This window comes from Thunnus albacares, chromosome 15 (genome assembly GCF_914725855.1).
Source record: "Thunnus albacares chromosome 15, fThuAlb1.1, whole genome shotgun sequence".
Classification (NCBI taxonomy): Eukaryota; Metazoa; Chordata; class Actinopteri; order Scombriformes; family Scombridae; genus Thunnus; species Thunnus albacares.
The window spans coordinates 259,407-280,287 of record NC_058120.1 but is presented as its reverse complement, the minus strand read 5'-3'; the positions used below and the strand labels follow the sequence as shown (position 1 = coordinate 280,287).

The 20,881-nt window shown below is 39.7% G+C and overlaps 1 protein-coding gene across 1 annotated transcript in view; it reads left to right on the top strand.

Moving 5' to 3' along the window:
* The window catches only part of nrxn3a (neurexin 3a), a 283,641-nt gene that overhangs the window by 169,631 nt on the left and 93,129 nt on the right, over positions 1–20,881 (top strand). The window contains exons 16-18 of the mRNA XM_044375060.1: positions 4,345–4,535; positions 5,728–5,901; positions 10,717–10,836. Coding sequence (XP_044230995.1) covers positions 4,345–4,535; positions 5,728–5,901; positions 10,717–10,836 — 485 coding nt within the window. The remainder of the gene's footprint in view (positions 1–4,344; positions 4,536–5,727; positions 5,902–10,716; positions 10,837–20,881) is intronic.

The following is a 20,881-nucleotide window of genomic DNA, read 5'->3' as shown; positions in this document are numbered from 1 at the left end:
CATGACTGACATAGTCTGTTGAGTATGGTGAGGGGGGGCAGTGCTGGGGGCTACTCCTGAAGTCCACTGTCATCTCCGTAGTTTTGAGTGTGTTCAGCTTCATGTTGTTTCTACTGCACCACAGGGCCAGCTGTTCAACCTCCTGTCTGTTTGCAGCCATCACCATCTCTGATGAGACCGATAACTGTTATGTCGTCTTCAAACTTACTGTAAGTTTAACTGATGGTCCTGTAGTTGTTTAGTGCTGTGATGGAGGGTTTCTTTATGATCAGAATGATTACGGAACATTTGAAATAGGAGGGAACTTCACACAACTCCAGTGATCTGTGTGAATATGGGGGTCAGCTGGTCAGCACAGGCTGGAGGGTGACACACCATCTGAGCCTAGTGCCTTCCAGAGCTTCTGTCTCAGAAGAGGCGACACACACCCTCTTCAGCAGAGCTGTTGTCATCAGACTGGATTTATGTTGATTTTGTCAGCACTGCAGTGCAACAGCTTCGGAATGAATGCTGGTTAACGCTGCTAGGTAGTTTATGGGTCACAGCTAAATCACTATTTTATACTGACTCAATAGTGTGACAACAGAAAAATAAATGAGATGAGATGTAAATGAACCCAACTTGGCTGAAATAAAACACACTGATGCTAAGTCATTAGCTGATGACCTGTGTTTCAACTTTTGTGTGTAGCTTCTCTTTGCTACTCTTATCTCCTTTGTCAGTGTTTTTTGGCTTGTTCGTGTTGCAGTGGGTTAAGTCTCCACTGCTCCTTGGTCCAACAAAGCTGCCTGAGTTTAGCTGTAAACTTGTCATTGTTGTATGTGCAGAATGTCTTAGTAGGCACACACAAACACAAAATGGCATGTACGAGGGATTTAAGATAATTTGTTTTCTTGTGCTAAATATGGTGCTGAAATTAACTTAAATAAAATATTTAAGTAAATGAATATTCCATTCACCATATCATCTTCATGGCTGCCAATTTCTCTGTCCAGTATCATCTTGTGTTGTAGCTGACAGTGTAACATCACCTATGGTAGGCTATAATATTCTCTGTGACTGTCACATCCCTTGACTGCCCTCTAATATGGACCACTTGTGCTACTCTGCCACTCCAGTACAGGAGTCCAGACCAGCCCTCACATTAATGTGGTAATATCTAGCTTGTCAAGGTTTCTAGTCACAATTTAGGCTGGTGTGGAAAAGACTCGTCCACCTCCTAACTGTCTTTTTCCTAAAGTCTTCCCCACTACCTGTTTCCTTTCTTCCCTATTGACCTGACCTGAAGATACAGAGTAAAAATACTTGTTTTATTGTTTAAGCTGCAAGTTTACTTTTGCTGCTCAGGAAATGTCCATTTCCAGAGTCTAGACCAACTGAAAAGATTCTTCATCTATGGACTGATTGTCACACACAATCTGTAATTTTACATCACTGAGGCGGGACTAATTGTTCTATAAAGAGATCCTTAATAGAATGTAATGATAACAAAAAATACATTTATTTTAACTACTGATTATATAGTTTACTTAACAGCAATGAACGGTAAAACTGATTAAAAGTTACAATTTCAGTAAAACAGAAATACTAAATTTTTCCCATCTTTAACAGTTTCACTTCTCCTTTAAGTTCACTTGAATGGTTAGACAGTTCAACTTTTACATTTAGTCATTCTAAGATACTATATTTCATCATAAAGCAGACTTTTAAACATTAATCAACATAATCATAGAACATACTGACAGCCTCTCCTGATGCATAGTTGGCCGATACCAGTTTCTAATATGGTCCATCACTGAGAATGACCTCTCACAAATCACTGTGCGAACTGGTAACAAGAGGGCTAGTGTAAAAAAGTTTCTCATAGTTTGGATAATGTCCACAGGTGAGTTCCTTCTTAATACTTAATACCCCTCTTAATAAGTACCACAGTTATCTCAATGGACAGCTGTGGTAACTTTGCTGTCCTCACTGTCATCTCAGTTACTGTGAGCTTTGGACTGATGGAGAGTATAGCGGAGTATTGGCTGATCACGATCAGGCATCTACCCTGTGCACTATTGCCATGTACTGCGCCGAAGATCTGAACACTCACTCACAATAGTGTCTAAAACAGGGATGTTAAGCTGCCTGGTCCATTTCTGTTTCATGCTTTCTTCACTGGCCGTCTGGACAAGGGTGCTGATGCACAGTCCAGTGCAGATGTTTTTTCTCACACGCGCTTGCTTGCTCTCCCATCCTCCCTCTTCTTCAAGTTTTCCATGTATTTCCTCAAGGATTCCAGAATGCGTGCAGCAATAGACAGTGTTGTGTCTTACTCTGGGAGTCCTGTATGTGCAAAGTGGACAGTGCTCACCAGTTGATTAAAAGTTATTAGGCACACACAGAAATCTTCATTTCTAAAAATATTCAGCAGACCAAACCAGATCAAACTTATGGTTAAGTGGAATTGCCAGTTTAGACAAAGAGGTGATTAGATCCTTTTATGAGTGTATTACTGTGCTGTAAGCTCAGCTTTAGCACCTAGCTCCTTCTGGATATTGTATACATTGTGGGTTCACTGCTGTGTGATTAATTTTGCAGACATCCACCAAAACCAAATGAAGTGTGTGCGCCATGCAATGGATGTAGACAGCGGAGATATGATCCTGACGCAGTTTTTGCTGAATGCCATTCACATGGCCAGACATCAGGGCAGCCCCATCACAACTATGTGCAACAACTTGTACAGTCCACATTGCTCCACAAACTGCCAAATATGACCATAGAGACCCTTAGCATCCATCTTTTTAGAGCAATCTACAAATCCAAGAAACCACTCTTTTATTTCCTGTATTTCTGCATATCTCACACATAATGTCAACTGCTCCTGCTTAAAAACTGCACACTTCATTCACAATGAGCGTAGCCATAGAATCCGTTATCCTCAATGTTCTGAATGATGTTGCATTTCTAATGTCTCATTATGCATTTCATTTCACGATTTTGGTTGTGATTTCCAACAGTTAGTTCTGTGTTATTGTGGCTTGTTAGATTGAGGGAGAAATTCCACCTCAATTTGAAAGCCTCATCATGCGGGGAATACCATTAACACTATTCCAGAAAGTTTTCCTGATTTGTTGCTCTCTCACTTTAATCGTGCAAGTCCTTGTTTGTTCAAGAAAAGCAGCATCCAGCAATTGTAATTGCAGATTCCCTGTTGCATTGCACAGTGCCCTATATTTACAGTATCCTATCCTATTCCAATTTGGCCTTCTTAAAAATATGCCAACTTCACTATCATCAGTTCCTGTTTGCTATGTACCCATGGATGTACAGACAACTAGTACTGGGTTACTGTAATCCTGAAGACAATTTAAAAATGGGATGATGGATCAATGCATCAACGCGACTGCCATATTGAAACGGGCAGTTGTCCCTTTGAATCATGGATGTATTAAGAGAGCTGGATATGTGTCATACCAAAATACATATAGTAACAGCAGGCTAATATTACTAAAATAAATTAACACTGAGTCTGCATTATTTTAGAAGCATATTCAGTGCTCATATAGCATTGTTATATGGCTACTATGATGACTTAAAATATATAGAATAGAAACTCAATACATTTTTTAATAGTTATTACTAAAATTAAAAATGTTAATGTCAATATTCTTCACAATTCTATTTTAATGGTATTCGTATTTCTACACACAATCTACTGACATTTCCAACATGATTTACATAATTGATGCATACAATAAGTTGTGGGCCTATCATCTGTTTGTTCAAGTAGTTCCAGTGGAACAGTTACATATTCTTCTGAAATTGTAAAAGCAAAACTCAAAGCAGCAGGAAAATGAAACTGAGTTGTAGGCTTCATGTTTATGTATGAGAAACATGATCAATGTAAAGTGTAATCAATATGAAAACAGCATTTATTCTTTGAAGAAGATAATCAGGTAGCTGCTTGGACACTGGTTGGCTCCTATGTGTGTATGTGGTTGTATCCAGGTTTGCTGGTTAGCCACTTAACATTGCTTACAGTGATAACAGTATATTAAATTCAACATGTTGGTGACAGTAGAGTGTTATGTAATAACTACTCGCCCATGAAATTATTCCTTGTTTCTTGGTTTTGGTGTTTCTTTCATTGCTATGAAAGTCTGGTATTCTCTAATGCAGAGAGTGGCCAGAAATGGACAATGGTGTCTCTCTCAACTGGGCAGGCATGCCTCAGCATTTGAAAACATCTGCCCAAGACTAACTCTTTATTTCTGTCACACAAGACAGAAAAGAGTTGAGAGAGGTTTGGGCTAAGAATATAAAAATGTGAGGCAGAATAACTTTTCTCTTTTGCAGATACATCCACTATGTTTTTGACCTTGGAAATGGGCCCAACCTCATCAAGGGTAAAAGTGAAAGGGCACTAAATGACAACCAGTGGCACAATGTGGCAATCACCCGAGACAACAGCAACACCCACACACTGAAAGTAGATGCTACAGCCACTAGTCAGAGTATCAATGGAGCCAAGAACCTGGACCTGAAAGGTATGCAAAGAACATGACACCTGTTACATGTTTATATTTCCTTGTGTGTTCAGTTCTCATTGAGCTACACTGGTTTAAGTTGGTGAACTACTTAAACACCTGCAATGACTCTCACTCCGCTAACATGTCCATTTGACTGCACAAGTCATTCAGTCATTCTCTAAGGTCAGTTTCCCTACAATATTATTTATCTTGGAAACAATCAAGTGGAGTAAGATATATGTAAACACAGCACAAAAAGTAAGGAAATTTGTGTTTGGTAGATTATTTTTTTGTTGTAACAGTGCTTCTTGGCAATAAATCTTATACTGTTGGAAAGCCTGTTTATTTCCCTTTTAAATGGTGCCACATTTGTAAAGAACATGCATCTGTGGGATGAGCAGCAGAGCTGAGTATGTGGGTTACACCCATGAAAAATATGCCAAATCTTCTCTGCCAATGCCAATCAGCTCATTCTGCCATTGACTTTTGTTTGGTGTTTGGTGGATTGGATGTTTGAAGTTTGAAGAAACAAGACATATTTGCAATTTAACAATTTATTCATTTAATTAACAGGAGCCTCAGCAGCGTGTGGAAGAACCATACACAGCCACAACAGCCTGGCACCTCCTCCTCATGGAGATGCCATGAATGGGATGCCATCCCACAGCAGTGTGCAACCAGGCTGGTGACCAGCATGAGGAGGAGGTGCCAGACTGTTGTGGCTGTGTATGGTTCTTCCACATGCTACTGAGGCTCCGGTTTGTTAAATGAATAAATTGTTAAATTGCCAATATGTCTTGTTTCTTCAAACTTCAGTCATCCAAAAACAAGAGTCAGTGGCAAGATTTATTGCCAAGAAGCATTGTTACAACAAAGAAATAATCTACCACACACAAATTTCCTTACTTTTTGTGCTATGTTTATATATAAGCTACCCAGAGAGAAGTAATCAGTAGCAAATGGTGTCATTTACGAAAAACTAAAAAATAGTAAATCATTCTACCTTATGACATTTGAGCTTCACACTCCAAAGTGAGTATGAGAATAGCCTATTGAACTGTTGTGTGTGCTGCTACTTCTCACCAAAGAACCACCACATTGTTGGATGTGAAAATGTTCCTCTTGTTGTTATGTTAGTGTTTTACCCACACAAATGAAGATCCTCTTGTACTTCTCCTCCTACAGTGTGTCTTTGTTTCCCACAACCCAGGTGATCTGTTCATCGCAGGACTGGGTCCAGGCATGTATGGCAACCTGCCTAAACTGGTGGCTTCCAGAGAAGGCTTCCAGGGCTGCTTGGCGTCCATGGATCTCAATGGTCGCCTGCCAGATCTCCTTAGTGACGCCTTGTTTCGCAGCGGGCAGATTGAACGTGGATGCGAAGGTACTCCGTCCCTCAAATCCAAGCCTGATTTAGACTACTACAACACAAACTTCAACTCCAGCTCCAGCAGCCCATTCTTCCTGCTCAATGCAAACAGTAGCTCCACAGCCCTGCATCCATACGGAAGTCCCTCCATCCTATTAACTGTACTTGTTGCTTCATTTACCCATTGCTAGAATCAGGCCAAACATCAAACACCTCCTCACCTAAAACACAACATGCTATCGGCTACACTGGTCGCCCACTGACAGTGCTGTCACCATCACCATCAGAGCAGTTTATGCCAGTGCAGTGACACAAAACACTGCCAGGTGTTCCATTTTTAATCTCATGTCCTTTTGTTAAGTTTTTTTTTTTCCAAATTTCTGTGCATGTTTAGAGTCTTATACAATTTTCTCATATGAGAGGGTACAACAGAACTCCCAACACGCGGCTGGTTTAGGTGTGTTGGTACAAAGCCACTTCATTTATTACTTTGATTGTACAGAGATACATTCACATTCAGAGACAGCAGAGGAAAACATTTGCCCTTCAGTGAATCTATAAGATATTCTAATTGACCCTTCACTAAGCCCCACCCCCCTTAGTTATTGTTGCTATGCCTGTCAAGTTTCCATTTTAGCACTGCACATACTATATGTAGTTTACAGTGATAACAGTGGCAGATGCACCACTGGAGGTCTGTAGTCATTTTGAAACAATAGATCCTTGATTTCAGAAAGAAGTAGACAAAAGCAGTCTATGTTCTCTCCAGAACAAAGTCAGGAAAAGACAAAAGCAGGTTCCCATTTTTGGTTTGCAAGGGTTGAAATGAAAACTGTGTCTTCTATTAGCTCCAGCTTGCTAACATAAACTCTGTGAGTTGGTTGAAAACTTTTGATTGCTACATATATAATGTCATGCTAATACAGTGCTCTGTGATGATCCAAAAAACACTAACCAGTCCCAGGAAGATTGCATGTGCATCACTGGCAGTTAATAATCCAAGATTACACGGAAATAAAGGATTGTTCTTGTGTTACAGGGTTAGTCCTATATTGTAGTGTAGTATTATAAAATGCAATGTAAATATTTTTATGTTTTATTGTTAGTATTTTTAAGCAATTTGTTTCACTTTTACATGACAGATGGTTTGAGGATGAGGGCTTACTAATGAGTATGGCAAAGTTGCCACAGAGCAAGGCAGTGCGGCTCACGTTAGCCTAAACTCTGATATAGTAGCATCAGGGAGTCCCTAAATGGGACATGAGTGTTCAGGCACAGCATTGAGTGTAGGTCACCCAGGCCCAATACACAATCACTGTAGTTATGTGCATAAAACAGAGGAAAATAGATTTGAAGCAGAAAAATAAATTTTGTGTTGCAGTTACACACCCATAGCACAGGTGAAATGTGAGCCATTACATGGCCTGTGTAGACAGCTGTATTGATTGTAATTAGAAGTGTTATCTGTTCCATCAGACATGTTGGAGATGGATGACTGAAAAACATGGCTGGAACTATTACCAGCAATATGTATCAAAAGTAAAAGTTCTCATTATGCAAAATGGCAATATTCAGAGAATTTTATTTATTTTTTACTTATAACAATACTTCATGTGTTTTAAGATCATGATATGTTTTACTTGAAAATACTTAAAATTAGTGGCTAAAGTGCCTAAAATAAATGTAATGATGGGATGATAATGACTAAAAAGTACAATATTTCCTTCAGAAATGCAGTGGAGTAGAAGTATAAGTACAAGTACTTCAAAAGTTACATTCCAGTTAGTTAAGTTCCATCTGTAATGCCTCCTGTGTAGACAAACTTAACTTCTGGCCTTGGAAGTAACTACTTGGACAATTGCTGTTTGGGATCGGGGCTTAACAAATGGTCAATTACAGGGGAAGTACAAAGAAAATATAGAAAACTAAAAAAATTCTATGAATTTTCATGTGTGGTATTACACGTGACATGACATCAAAGCAGCATCAGGTCATACCCAGAGTCTAGCCCATACAGTTTGTGTACAATGCAAAAATTGCCAAAGGTTTTCATTCATTTTATGTCGATTTCCTATTTTTCTTTCATATTATGTAGCTTTATCAAAATGGGCTGTTGAAACATTTTGCACGAGCAAGCAAATATCAGTGTGGACAAAATGTTTCCATCTTCCTATGCAAGTTGTGCATTTTTTTGTGGTTGTTTTTGTCATCCTCTTAGGTTTTGGGTCAGCTTTCACAACCTGTTCTTGTCTTTCTTTTATGTCTGCCGTATCATTCAGTTGGACATTGAGTGTACTGTACTGTTTTTTTTTAATATTACTTAGAGAGCCCCATGTAAGACAAATTAATGTGTTAGTCAAAAAGTCAGTTTAATCAAAACAAAAAATAATGTTATCTATACTGTATGTCCTCCTCACTGTGACATTTTGAATGAGGTTGATATCAATGTTATTTACTGTACTGCAAGAAAGTAAAGATTGATTGATTGATTTTTCAAAATAAAATCTCATCAATCACAGTTTGTCGGTCTTGTGTCATGCCCATGGCTTTCTCATGTCTCATTTTTTTGTGTGCTTGTATTTCTTTTTTTTTTTTTTTTGCTTATGTATCATGATCAATTGATCAAACTGTATTGCCATGTACTGCCTGCATTTCATCACATGTTTTCATCACATAAAATGGATGTTTCTTCAGCCAGTAATCCCTTATCAAAGCCCATTAATGGTTATTAAACTGGTAGCTCAGATTGCAGCAGTACATTGTACAGTCACTAGATAGTGATACTGCACTGCTAGCAAACTCTTAACAGAATAGCATCAGTAGAAGTAACATGAGTAAGCATGTCACTGATGTTACATCTCACATTTAATCCTGAATCACATCAGTGGATCAGTCACTAGCGATAGATGGAGTATCCACAGCAGGATATTCCTGCATTGTAAATCCAAAATTCCATCCCCTCCTCTAACTCATCATAAATTCACTTGGTCCTGAACAGCTCCTCTAATTTAAGATTAACAGAGCAACTTGCATCATTTCATCAGGTAAGTCTCCACTCAGCACACTTTAGCTGGATAGATTGATGTAGACTGACTCAATTAATGTACGTGCATGTGTAAGCAGATGTTTTGGAGATATCAATTTCACATTTTTGCCTAAATATGACTTCAGTGTCTGCCCTCTTATATGACCCAGTCAAGCTCAAGCAAGTGTATACAAGTGTGTAAGGAGAAGACCAGTCTATTTTCAAAGTTTTATAACAGAAAACATAAAAATGTCTGTCTTTAGAAAACTTTGAAACTTTGCTTTTGTTTTACAACTTAACATATTATTTAATACAATAAAACAAATGAAAATGGCATGGCCAAAATATTGGTACCCTCAACCTTATATTTTGTAGCACAGCCTTTGGAGGCAATAACTGCAGTCAAGCACCTTCTCTAACTCTGAATAAGGTTTCTACACTTCTCCACTAGTAGTTCTACTCCAGTCCTCTCAGGTTTGATGGGTGCCATCCCCCAACTGCAAGTTTCAGCTCTTTCCACAGATGTTCAAAGGGATTCAGATCAGGACTCATAGCAGACCACTCCAGAACGGTCCCACGTTTTCTTCTCATCTACTCTTGGGTGCTTTTTGATGTATGTTTGGGGTCACTATCCTGCTGGAAGACCCATGACCTGTGACTAGGACACAGCTTTCTGACACTGGGCTGTATGTTTCGCTCCAAAATGCCTTGATAGTCTTCTGATTTCTTTGTGCCCTGCACAGATACAACGCACCCAGTTCCTGAGGCAGCAAAGCAACCTCAAACCATCACTGAGTCTCCTCCATGTTTCACAGTAGGCATGGTGTTCTTTTCATTGAAGGCTTCATTTTTTCTTCTGTAAACATAGGGCTGGTGTGATTTACCAAAAAGCTCTAATTTTGTTTCATCTGTCAAAAGCATATTCTCCCAGAGGGACTGTGGCTTGTCAACATGCATTTTAGCAAAGTCCAGCCTGGCTTTTTTTGTGTCTCCCTCTTAGAAGTGGGGTCTTCCTGGGTCTTCTACCATGAAGCCCATTTTCATTCAGATAGCGACAGATGGTGCGACTTGAAACTATTGTACCTTGAACTTGAAGATCAGCTTGGATCTCTATTGTAGTTTTCCTTAGTTCTTTCTCGACCATTTAAGCAATCCATCTGTTCAATCTCGGGCCAATTTTCCTCTTGCAACCATGTCCAGAGATGTTGGCTACAGTTCCATGGGCCTTAAACTTCTTAATAATATTGGCAACAGTGGTTGTTTTTTTCCACTGCAAACCAAACATAGACATACATTGATAATAAAATATTTTAATTTCAACACTGTTCAGGGCTAATGGTGCATTATTGTAATAAAATGTGATTGTACCAATAATTTCGGCCATGTCTGTATAACACAACACGTGGCTGTTTGCCAGATACATTGTGTGTTTTTCTATGTGCCATTTTTATTCTTGAGGAGTGGAAGCCATTGCAACACTATTTTATTCAGACATTTTACAATCCACAAACTGCCCAGCAGCAGATGAAGAGACATATTTTTCAAATATGCACGTCATTAGTTGAGAAATTTTGAAGTAATGACAGATTACTATCTGTCATTTTTAAACATTAGTTTAAAAGTATTAAAAGATTTGACAGGATGACTTTGGGAGTTCGAGGCAACAATACCAGTGCATAAGTATACCATATTATATTTATAAGTCTACTCTGATTATGGTTAAGCCCTCAGTGAATTCATTTATATATTAAACCCAGATCTGTGTGTTTGTGTGTATGGCTGTGGGGATTGCTGGACTTCAACAGGTCCCAGTACCACCTGTCAGGAGGACTCCTGCGCCAACATGGGTATTTGTATCCAGCAGTGGGAGAACTACACCTGCGACTGCTCCATGACCTCCTACACCGGCACACAGTGCAATGACCGTGAGTGCTGATGTCACTTAATATCACACATGTATGACTGGAAGTGGACCAAATTGCAGTATGAAGCACACCACCTAAACACCTCTTTTGTGCCATTAGTGATTGCTCAGAATGATGGTGGAGACTATGAAGATAAGTTACAATATTTCTACCAGAGTGAAAATTTTATTTTACATGCACAGAAAAACACCACATACATGGATGTTGTGTGTTGTCACAGCAAATGTCTGTACTGACTGCAGTTTGTGGCTAAGCACAAGCTTCAAAAAATACTCCAAAGGTTAAACCTGCATGAATCCAGCATGACAAATATTCACTTTGCATTATATGTGGCTGCAACTTTAGGCTCATACTTTTCTACAGCCTGCTCCCACAGCTGTACACCTACAGCTCCATGCAATGAGAGGAAATTTGTCAGAAAATAAATCTTTGGTAAACCTAGCTCTTCACATTTTGCTCCTCCAAAGACACAATATGCCAAAAGTTGATTACAATTTATGTTTGATTTTACATGTGATCTCTCCATCAAAAGTAAGTGCTGTTGCTTGTGTCTTAATGAGTTTCATCCTTTACCACACTTGAAAGCAAGTTTCGGGGCCTTAGAGAGTACCAGTGAGTATACCCTCACACTCAGTCATCAGCATGACATCACCTTTCTGTGTAAAATAATTACACACACACACACTTGATGGAGGGTCTAACCAAGGGAGTGATGTAAACCTGATCAGTTGGTGTTTAGTAAACAGTTCTCAACTCATGTGAAACTGTGATGCGTTGCGTACAAAAGCTTTTTCCACTGTCTAAATCAGTCCACCTGGAAACATAATAAATGCAAAAATGCCACTATATCACATCATGAAGACTCAAGGGTCTTGAAGCTGCTCTGGTGGTTTATACTGGTCCAAAGGCTGAAACACATCATGCTAGCACTTCATTTAAAGAAATCACTTTGGAAGTCAATCAAACTACACACAGATGTAGAAATGTACAGTTAGAATCACATCCCAATGGAGTACACTCGTTAGATAAGTGTGCTTCCAACAACTCATCAACTGAAATTTTTAGATTAATTCAGAAAATACAGTTAGGAAAGGTTTATTCTTTACTCTTTATTCTAGAATTCTTTCGTCTACTTGTTTCTTGCTTTGTCATAACATAAATTGTCTTTCTTGTACACAGACTCTGTGCTGGCAGTAAAGATAGCTTTGTTTTGTCTACTCTCCTCTACTGCCTTTCAGCTTCTGACACATAGAAAAATATTTCCACACCTTCCAAAATCCAAAGCCAAAAGCAAATTGTGACAAACTGGGTGAGACCACACCATTTGTCCCCATTATACTTTGACTTTCTTTCCATACTTGTCATTTGTTTGTTAAACCAGTATATGATCACCAGTGATGTCATTGGTTGGACCAAATATGGGGGGGGGGGGGGGGGGGGGGGGAATATGTATTTTTTCATTTCATTTTTTTGAGACACTTGTTTTGTTGTTACACAGGTTGGAATACATCACTTTTTTTAGTCACGGAACAAGTCTGAGTCTGCCTCTTATCACCTTCCTTGACACTCACTAAGCTCTCTATTAAAGCAACTTTAATTGAATAAGGACTAGGGAAGTGCAGAGAGCCCAGTACTTGTATTTGTATCTGTATTTGTTGAGGCAGCAAAATTATTTGTATTTGTATTTGTATTCGAATAAAAGTGGAGGGTTACAAATCCTGTTTTTGTTTTTATTACACTTTAAGTTTAGAAAATGAAGGTGTAAACTACCTTACAAAGGAGACCCCCACACCGGGTCTCTAACTGGAGTCTACCAGGTCATAGATGACTGTGCTGACTACTGAGCTAAAACTTTACTCATCACCTCATTGCAGATAGACCTGTACCTATTTATACACCCATTATACAGAGACAGCAACTTCAAAGGAACTTCAAAGGCAATTCTTGCTTTGCACTTTTAATTTATTGCCTATTTTTTACAACCTAACTTTGTGGAAAGGAGAAGGGGAACAACAGGTTATGGAGAGTCCCTTGGGAGCATTTCGTTTGTGTCAGTAGCTCAGCTTTATCTCTGGGGAACACCCCCAACTCCGGGAGTGATGTCCAAATTAGGAAATGTGCATCATGTAGCAGGAGGATGTGACTCCCTTTGTTAAGACCTGCTGATAGACGTGCTGATAGCAGAGGAGAGAGACTGAGATAGCAATGTAACCGACCTGCATGCTGGTATTTGACATGGGCTTTTTTTTCTTCCTGAAAACAAATCATTTTTTAAATATTTGGATGAAACAAATATTTGTAAAAAAAAAAAAAAAAAAAAAAAAAACTATTTGTGCTTTGCCGAATAATGTATTTGTATTCGGGTACACCCCTAATAAGAACAGAGGTCTTGTGAGTGTCAGGTCCATAGCTCAGCAAAGATATATTTATATCTTTGCATGTAATTAATATTTTTATTCATTCTCTGGTTGAAGAAAAGAGGGATATGCTCCTCAGACTCTCAGTCAGGCCTAGAATATCTACCTCTGCTGGACATTGATGAGCCCCAGTGGCTTTTTTGAGTCTGAACAAATTTACCTAAAAGGACAACATCCTTTTTTAACTTTTCTTCCTCTGTCGCTCTCTGTTTTCTTTTACTGAGGCTAAGAAATTTGGGTCATCTTCAGGACTGAACATAAATGGATGTACACTGGGCACATGTGTACCTCCTGAGTAGCTGTGGCTCAGGAGATAGAAGTGGTTGTCCACTAATCAGGAGGTTGGTGGTTTGATCCCCAACTCCTCCTGTCCACATGCCGGGCTTGAAGCACTTATGTACATGGATCCAGTATTTGAAATGGAAAGTTGGGCTTTTGTATATAGTATATGACATTACAATGATGTAGGTGTATATATTGTGATTGATGGACTCTCCTGACACCTGCTGTTAAAGTCCAACTGAGATTCTGTTTCATTCTTTGTCTGCTACAGCATACATATCTGCTCTGTGTTCTCCTCTGAGAAAAATGTGTTTGCATAAATTCAATGAAAAACCAATCCTTTATCCTTCTACATAGATGGAGACCATATTTTGGTACAGCAAATTAAATCTTGCATAAAGCAGTGACATGGCATTTTATCATAGGCAGAGCAGATGTTCACACTGAGCCTGATAGCATCCTGCTACAGACTAAGAGCCACAGACTGATCAACAAACCACATTAGCTTTCCTGCTGAGGTCACTTTCTTACCTAACTCTCTAACATGAACAAACATCTTGTCCTGCACCTTTGTTATGTCCCATGAGGTACAGTATTTTTGCAACTGATTACCACACGTTATATCACCTAAGTAACATCAAAGGGAGCAATGCAAACAAACTGAAACAATTCATTACACCTGATCGAGGGCACGGCAACATAGCCTGCACACACACATGCACACAGACAGCTAGCAGACAACCGCAGCAACATTAATCTCAACTATTCATACAGACACACAGGCAACAAAACCCAAGCAGTAAAAACAAAATGATGGAGCCTACCAGACACAACAGTAATTTGGCACAGTGGTCAAATAACCATACAGTCACATAGCAGCAGCATATCCACTCCTTGCCATGGTCAGCAACACCGCGGGGATAGAGAATTCAAATAGCTTACCTGTGATGACTGCATGTCAACACTGAAATAATTTCAGTATAGTCCAGAGTTCTGTTTCAGGGAAAATATGGAAAAAGTTCAGTCTGTGTGTCACCACTGTTGATCTGATTGACAGATGAGAGGAGTAATCACGGTACAGATTGTCATGTAGGCTGATCACGGCCTAGGACACTAGTCATCTTTGGAGGTACGGGTCTGTGTATTTACCTTATGCAGCCCATCCATTTTTTGCTTGTTCCATTCCTTGTCATATGCCCCACATCAAGCATATCCATCGGATTAAATGGACGACGGTGCAAAGATACCTTCGGCATGAACTAGCTTACAGCTAGCTTACTTTGTGTTGCTGTAGCTGTTTCTATGGTGAAAAACGTCAAGAGCTTTGATGCTAACAATACCGTATGATAATAAAATTATAAATGCTGTTATAGTCCTGCCGGGGGACTTCCCGTGATGCACCTTCTCTCCTCCTCCCCCTCTCCATCTGTATGTATTCATGTACCATTCATGCATATTACTAACTTAGCTTCTTCCCCAGAGTTTCTGTGCTTTCTCGTCTCACAGGATAATGTCCCTTAGGATATGGACCCCCTGGTTATGGGCAGTGGGCCTATGAGGACCATGGCTGCAGGGACACTGTTTGTTATTATTGTTGTTATTATGCTTCTCTGTGTCTCTCTCCCCCTCCCTCCTTCTGTCTCTCTCAACCCAACCGTTCAAGGCAGATGGCCACCCACCTAGAGCCCAGTTCAGCTTGAGGTTTCTTCCAGTTAAAGGGGAGTTTTTCCTTGCTGGTGTCGCCATGTGCTTGCTCATGGGGGAATGTTGGGTCTCTGTAAATTAAAGAGTATGGTCTAGACCTGCTCTATGTGAAAAGTGCCCCTAACTTCTGTTATGATTTGGCACTATATAAATAAAATTGAATTGAATTGCATTGAATAAATTATTTACAAAAGAGATTATAAAACAGGTCAGTTATTTGCTAAAATGCGGGTACAAGGTGATCACAAGCAGCAGATGTCAATGTACACAACACAATAAATCCTTCTGGTGTAGACAAGAAGTTGAAAGACAAAACTGTGGAGATGGAGTACCTCCTTGTTGCTGAAACGCGTAAGGTTAATAGGTCACAGGGGCTTAACATTAAATTCAGTACTTCATCAAGTACTGGATCCACCAACGGTGAAAAGATGGTGCTGACCAAGCGGCAACCTCCAGGGCTGGAAAATGAAGCCAATGCAGAAGTGCCTAAAACTGCAGTTCCTTGAATGGCCACTTGAGGCTGGGTCCAAAAGTGAGTCAATTCCCATAGACCCCTATGTTAAAATGCCCAATTTTACAGCAGAAATAAAAATGTTTACAGCCTTGTACAAAAAACGGTTTTGGTCTCTATAGCTAATTTCCCCTTTCATGACAATCGTACAGGGGGAGAACTTTTTTTATAATTCACCTGTTTGAATGTTATTAAGCTGTAAAGGCATAATTAAGTAAGTGGCTGCTTCAAGTGACAGGTCGTTAGCAGCTAGGTTGCATGTTTCAGTAACCAGGTTTCATTCAGCCCACCTCAGCTCTACTTCTTCGTCCATTTTGGATTAGCAGGGAGTTAGGCGGAGTTAGGCACTGCCAAGATGGTGACGGCCAGAGCCGCCCATTTTGAGCTTCAAAACTGCTCTTCACGAACCAGTGGGTGACATCATGGTGGCTACGTCCATATTTTTTACAGTCTATGGTGCTCACTGGTCGTTTAAGAGCTGAATTAATTCTGCCCAGGAAATTGTGTGGGTCACCAAGCAGCTATCTTTGAGAATAATGGCTGAATTTAGACATTTTTTCCCTGGTTGCATTGTGGTGGGATAAAGTTAAACAAACTGCTTTGTTCTGTTGTTATACTAACATGAGGCTAATTCAAAGCTGCTTGGTAGAGAGGATCCCTTCCCTGTGTGTTGCTCTGCTGCACACTTGAGTGACAGCTTAGGATGATGGACAGATGAGGTCCTGACAGTTTTACAAAATGTATTTGTGGCCACTCAGAAACAAAATTATCATCATCATCATCATCATCATCATCATCACCAAACATATCCTTTAATTCCTAAGACAAACAGGGATATAACAGATACATCTTATTTTAGACCCATTTAGCCTGAATAAACTGGATTGCACAATCTGAACAATAGTTTTGGCCTTATGTCTGCAACAGAGGAGACTCATCCATAGAGGCAGAGGAGGTTACTCCTCCTCTATTTTTTGAGAGGCAAGAGGGAGATCATATAAATATAAAAAAGAATAATCAGAAATTGCAAATTGCAAACTATATTTTTAAACACACCAGTAAAACATTACATCTTATTTAGACCCTTTCAACAACCAAATTTGCTTTTTTCAGATTTAGAGGTTACGTTTCACTTCTTTTATCAAGCAGTAGATAGCTGCTTCTGTTAGCCAATGCAACAGTTGGCATGTTGTAGCAGCCCAGAAGGACTGTCAAGGACTGTTGTTAAGGTAATGGGAGAATGGATTTGGACTGGGCGGCACAGCGGGGGCAGGACGCCGCCAGGGAGCGCCTGGAGAGCTCCGCTCTGCTGGCGCAGCCTTGGGCTACGCTGCCTCAGTTATCTGGGCTGGATCCTCAGCAGGTCTACAGTGACGTGCTGCAGCCCGACATACCACTGCTCTGAAGTGAACTCCTCTCAGCAACAATAGAAAGTTAACAACATAAATAAAACAACCAGAAGGCTGTTCCATCAACGCAGCTTGAAGTGTGCGCGTGAACGGAGTACATAAACAGCCCAGAACAGTTGATTGTCAAAAAGACGATACTATGTCGCAAAAAGAAGAGAAAACTAGAGCAGTGTTCTTCTCCACAGCAGAACAAAGCTGCTTATGAAACTGTATGAAGAATATAGAGGGTTTTTCACCAAAAAGGGCAAAACTACTGCAATTAACGAGGTGAAGGAGATGACTTGGCACAAAATTGATGACAGATCAAATGTTTACCTTTAGGTGTTTAGTGATAGCCTAAAGGTGTGAACTTATTACTAGAAGGTTGATGGTTCAATTCCTGCATCCGCATCCAGCTTAATGAGTTTGTATCGTGAAATGAAGAGCAGCGCTTGTTCCTGTTCATGGTTTTGTCTTTATTTGTTAATAAATGAGCATTCAGATCAGTGACTGTGGTTAAATTATCACTAGGCTAGATAATATCAGATGTATATTTAAAACTATGGTGTAGGCAACTCAAGAGAACCGACTTACCAACATTATCATACTCTTTGATACATTTTCTCTTTCACAGGATGTCCATTTACAAGCATCACTGAAACTTAAATTAACTGGAAACTGGAGAAGGATATAAGTACAGTGGAAACCGCTTATAGTGATCACGTCTGTCTGGTTCGAATATCACTATAAGCAGATGATTGTTATAGCCTTTTCTTTTTCTTTATTTGTCATGGAGAATACCATCTAATTGACATTTGTATATTTATTAGCCTACCTGAATATAAGTTAATGAATTTTAATAACTGTTTCATGATACGGTTGCTGTTTCAAACGCAGTGTGCACATTCTTGAAGCAGCAGGTTCTGACTTTTGCCTATGACAAGTTCCTTATTATAGGTAAAGATAGCGGTGAAATTTACTTAAATTTCTTCCCCCACTTTTACGCAGCAGGGTCAGTGACAAATAAGGGTTAGAATGATGTCCAAATCAAAAATATGCTTTAAACATTTTAAAACAACATGTCTGATGTTTGTTTAAATGTATAGTTTGCATTTCTGTTGGTTTCATAGTATTTGATATGACATTTCTACCATTTTTAACCAAATACCAAAACTATAGGCCCATTAAATTGTCAAGTGGTGTAACCACAAAAGCATGACAAGTATTAAATAATTCACCCTCCTAGATGTTATGCAAGAGTACTCATGAAAATAAGTTATTTATTATGAAATATCACCTCAAAGTATATTTAAAATATTTTATTTCTGAACTCAGATAATATGGGTTTTTATTGTACTGAGCAAGTCAGTATGCCGTAAACATTAATGTTTTCTCTCTATTCTTGGGTCAGTTGGTTTAAAATCATTTTGAATTTCATTTTTACAGTGCAGTAGAATGCTAAAATCTTATCCATAGTAACTTTTTTGCACAATATCGGACTTTATGAGAAACATTGGTTACGCCAATTGACATTTATCGGTTACACCAACTGACCATACTATCTGTACAGCAAAATGACAAGCAATTTCCACTTGAAATTGAATGAAAAGTCATGGAGTAAAATTATTTTGATATTTTAATAAATGTTTTAACACACATAGATATATATAAGACTCAAATAAGACAGAAAGCCCAACACATTGTGTCTGACCCAATGCATCCCTTATTTAATGAATTCATAAAACTGCCATCAGGAAGGCGATACAGAGCTGCCAAAGTAACCAAAAACATCTATAAGAATTAATTCATACCAAGTGCAATAACACTACTTAACTCACACTAGGCCAACCATAACAGGCCAATATCTTTCTCTGCTGTCTGTGTTTCGTCCGTGCTATTTATTGTATTTATTGTGTTTCTACTTTGTCTACTAGTGTTTTTAAAACCTACATGTGAACCCAAAGATAAATTTCCACATCTGTGGACAATAAAGTGATTATTATTATTATAAAACATTTCAAACATCCCAATCCCAATGAGAAAACTTCACAAACATCACACTTCCTGGCTTTGAGTCTGGAATTGTTTCCAGTCTTCTGTTATGAGTTTGTAATGACGGGAGTTAACAGGATCTGGCTCAGAGATCATGAAGAGCACATCAGATTCATAGTAGAAGAGGAGGTTGGGTGGGTGAGGCCAGATGAAAACATTCTTTGCATTCAGCTGTTTCATGCAGCTCACTTCTATCTCATCGCCCACCACCTGAACGATCTGCCCCACAAAAGGCTTACCCTCATATCTCACCACAATGAATTTGCCTCTCTGATCTTCCAGGCTGGGTGTTTCTTGGACTTCTGACAAATTTCTGAAGTCTACTGTTGATGGATTGTAAGATTTGCAAATGGCTGGTCTTGAGCAGAGGCATGATATGTCTCAGTACTGAATCTTGGCTGGCTCTTCGCAGATCACTTGATGGAGTTTCATTGTGCCTTTCACAGCTGGTACATCTGCTGGGACTTTCTCATCAAACTTTGCTACATCCTCCTCAGATATCCAATAGTATTGAATAGTAGAAGTCTGTTTAATCAGGAAATTGTAAAGATCCTCAGGGGTCTGCAAATCTTTTCTCTCTGCACTGCTGTATTGGCAAGACACTTCACAGCTGCCCCAACTCCATCAGGTGCGCCTTTCCCGTGTGCCTTCTCACTGAAGTTCCAAGTCCCACTCTTGAAACTGAAGAAGAAAAGGTACAGTACTCAAGAGGTAAAAGTTATTTCGTGTCTGTGTTACAGGCCCATCACTTATAATGTGGAGGGAGGAAGGTGGCGTTTCACATTTCGTCATGGCATGTGCCCACACAGCACATTCATCATGGCGAAGACAGCCAGAGATGGTGGCATAGGTGTGAGTTGCATTACCTGTGTATACCACACAGGTGTGGATGGTTGCCTGCTTCCAGCTGCCAGCAAAGTGAAAGGGCTGGATCTCGCGATTTAATTTGTAGCCATAATTTTCCGAGAAATCAATATGAACACACAGTTCATCTGTAAGCAGAGAATGTTTTAATTCTCGCAGGGACCTGGTCTGGTGCAGCCAGTTAAACTGATGGCGCATGAAGGTGTCCAGCTGCTTGTTCAGGAGACTGAGAAGGTCTGCCATCCTGCCACTCTTCTCAATCTATTGATATTTTGCAGATGTTTTCTCCTCCTCTGTAACAACAGTCCTCTCCCACTGCTCCCATGTGACAATGCTATTATCTAGTGGGCCCTCGAACTCCACTTCATTGTGGCAACACCTAGTACACAAGCGGTACATACACTTATGGTTGGCTGGGTCACAAACAATTGCTTCCAGGAGATCCGAAATGCTGTTAGTCAACAAAATGCCTTTCTGACAGAGCTTGTCAACAATCATTTTGTTGTCGTGGTCATAGCAGGCACAGGTGTTTCAGTCGGACTCTTGCTGGAGTAACATAAAAAGGGCAGTATCTGAGGAACTGTCTGTATGAGACTGCATAGTGTTTCAGGGCAGTTGTATTGTAGTTGGCGTGGAGGTCAGAGACTGAAGCAGCACTCTCCTTTGGTGTTTATGTGTTTTTTGTAATGGTGTCTTTTTTACCTGACAGCATGCGGCTATTTTCGTCCCTACAGAGAAAGCTGACTACCCTCTCCCTTTTCTCCTCTGCAATTTCCTTTTTGTCTCTCTTCTTGTTTCCCACATTTACTTTCTGTCCTTTCTTCTCT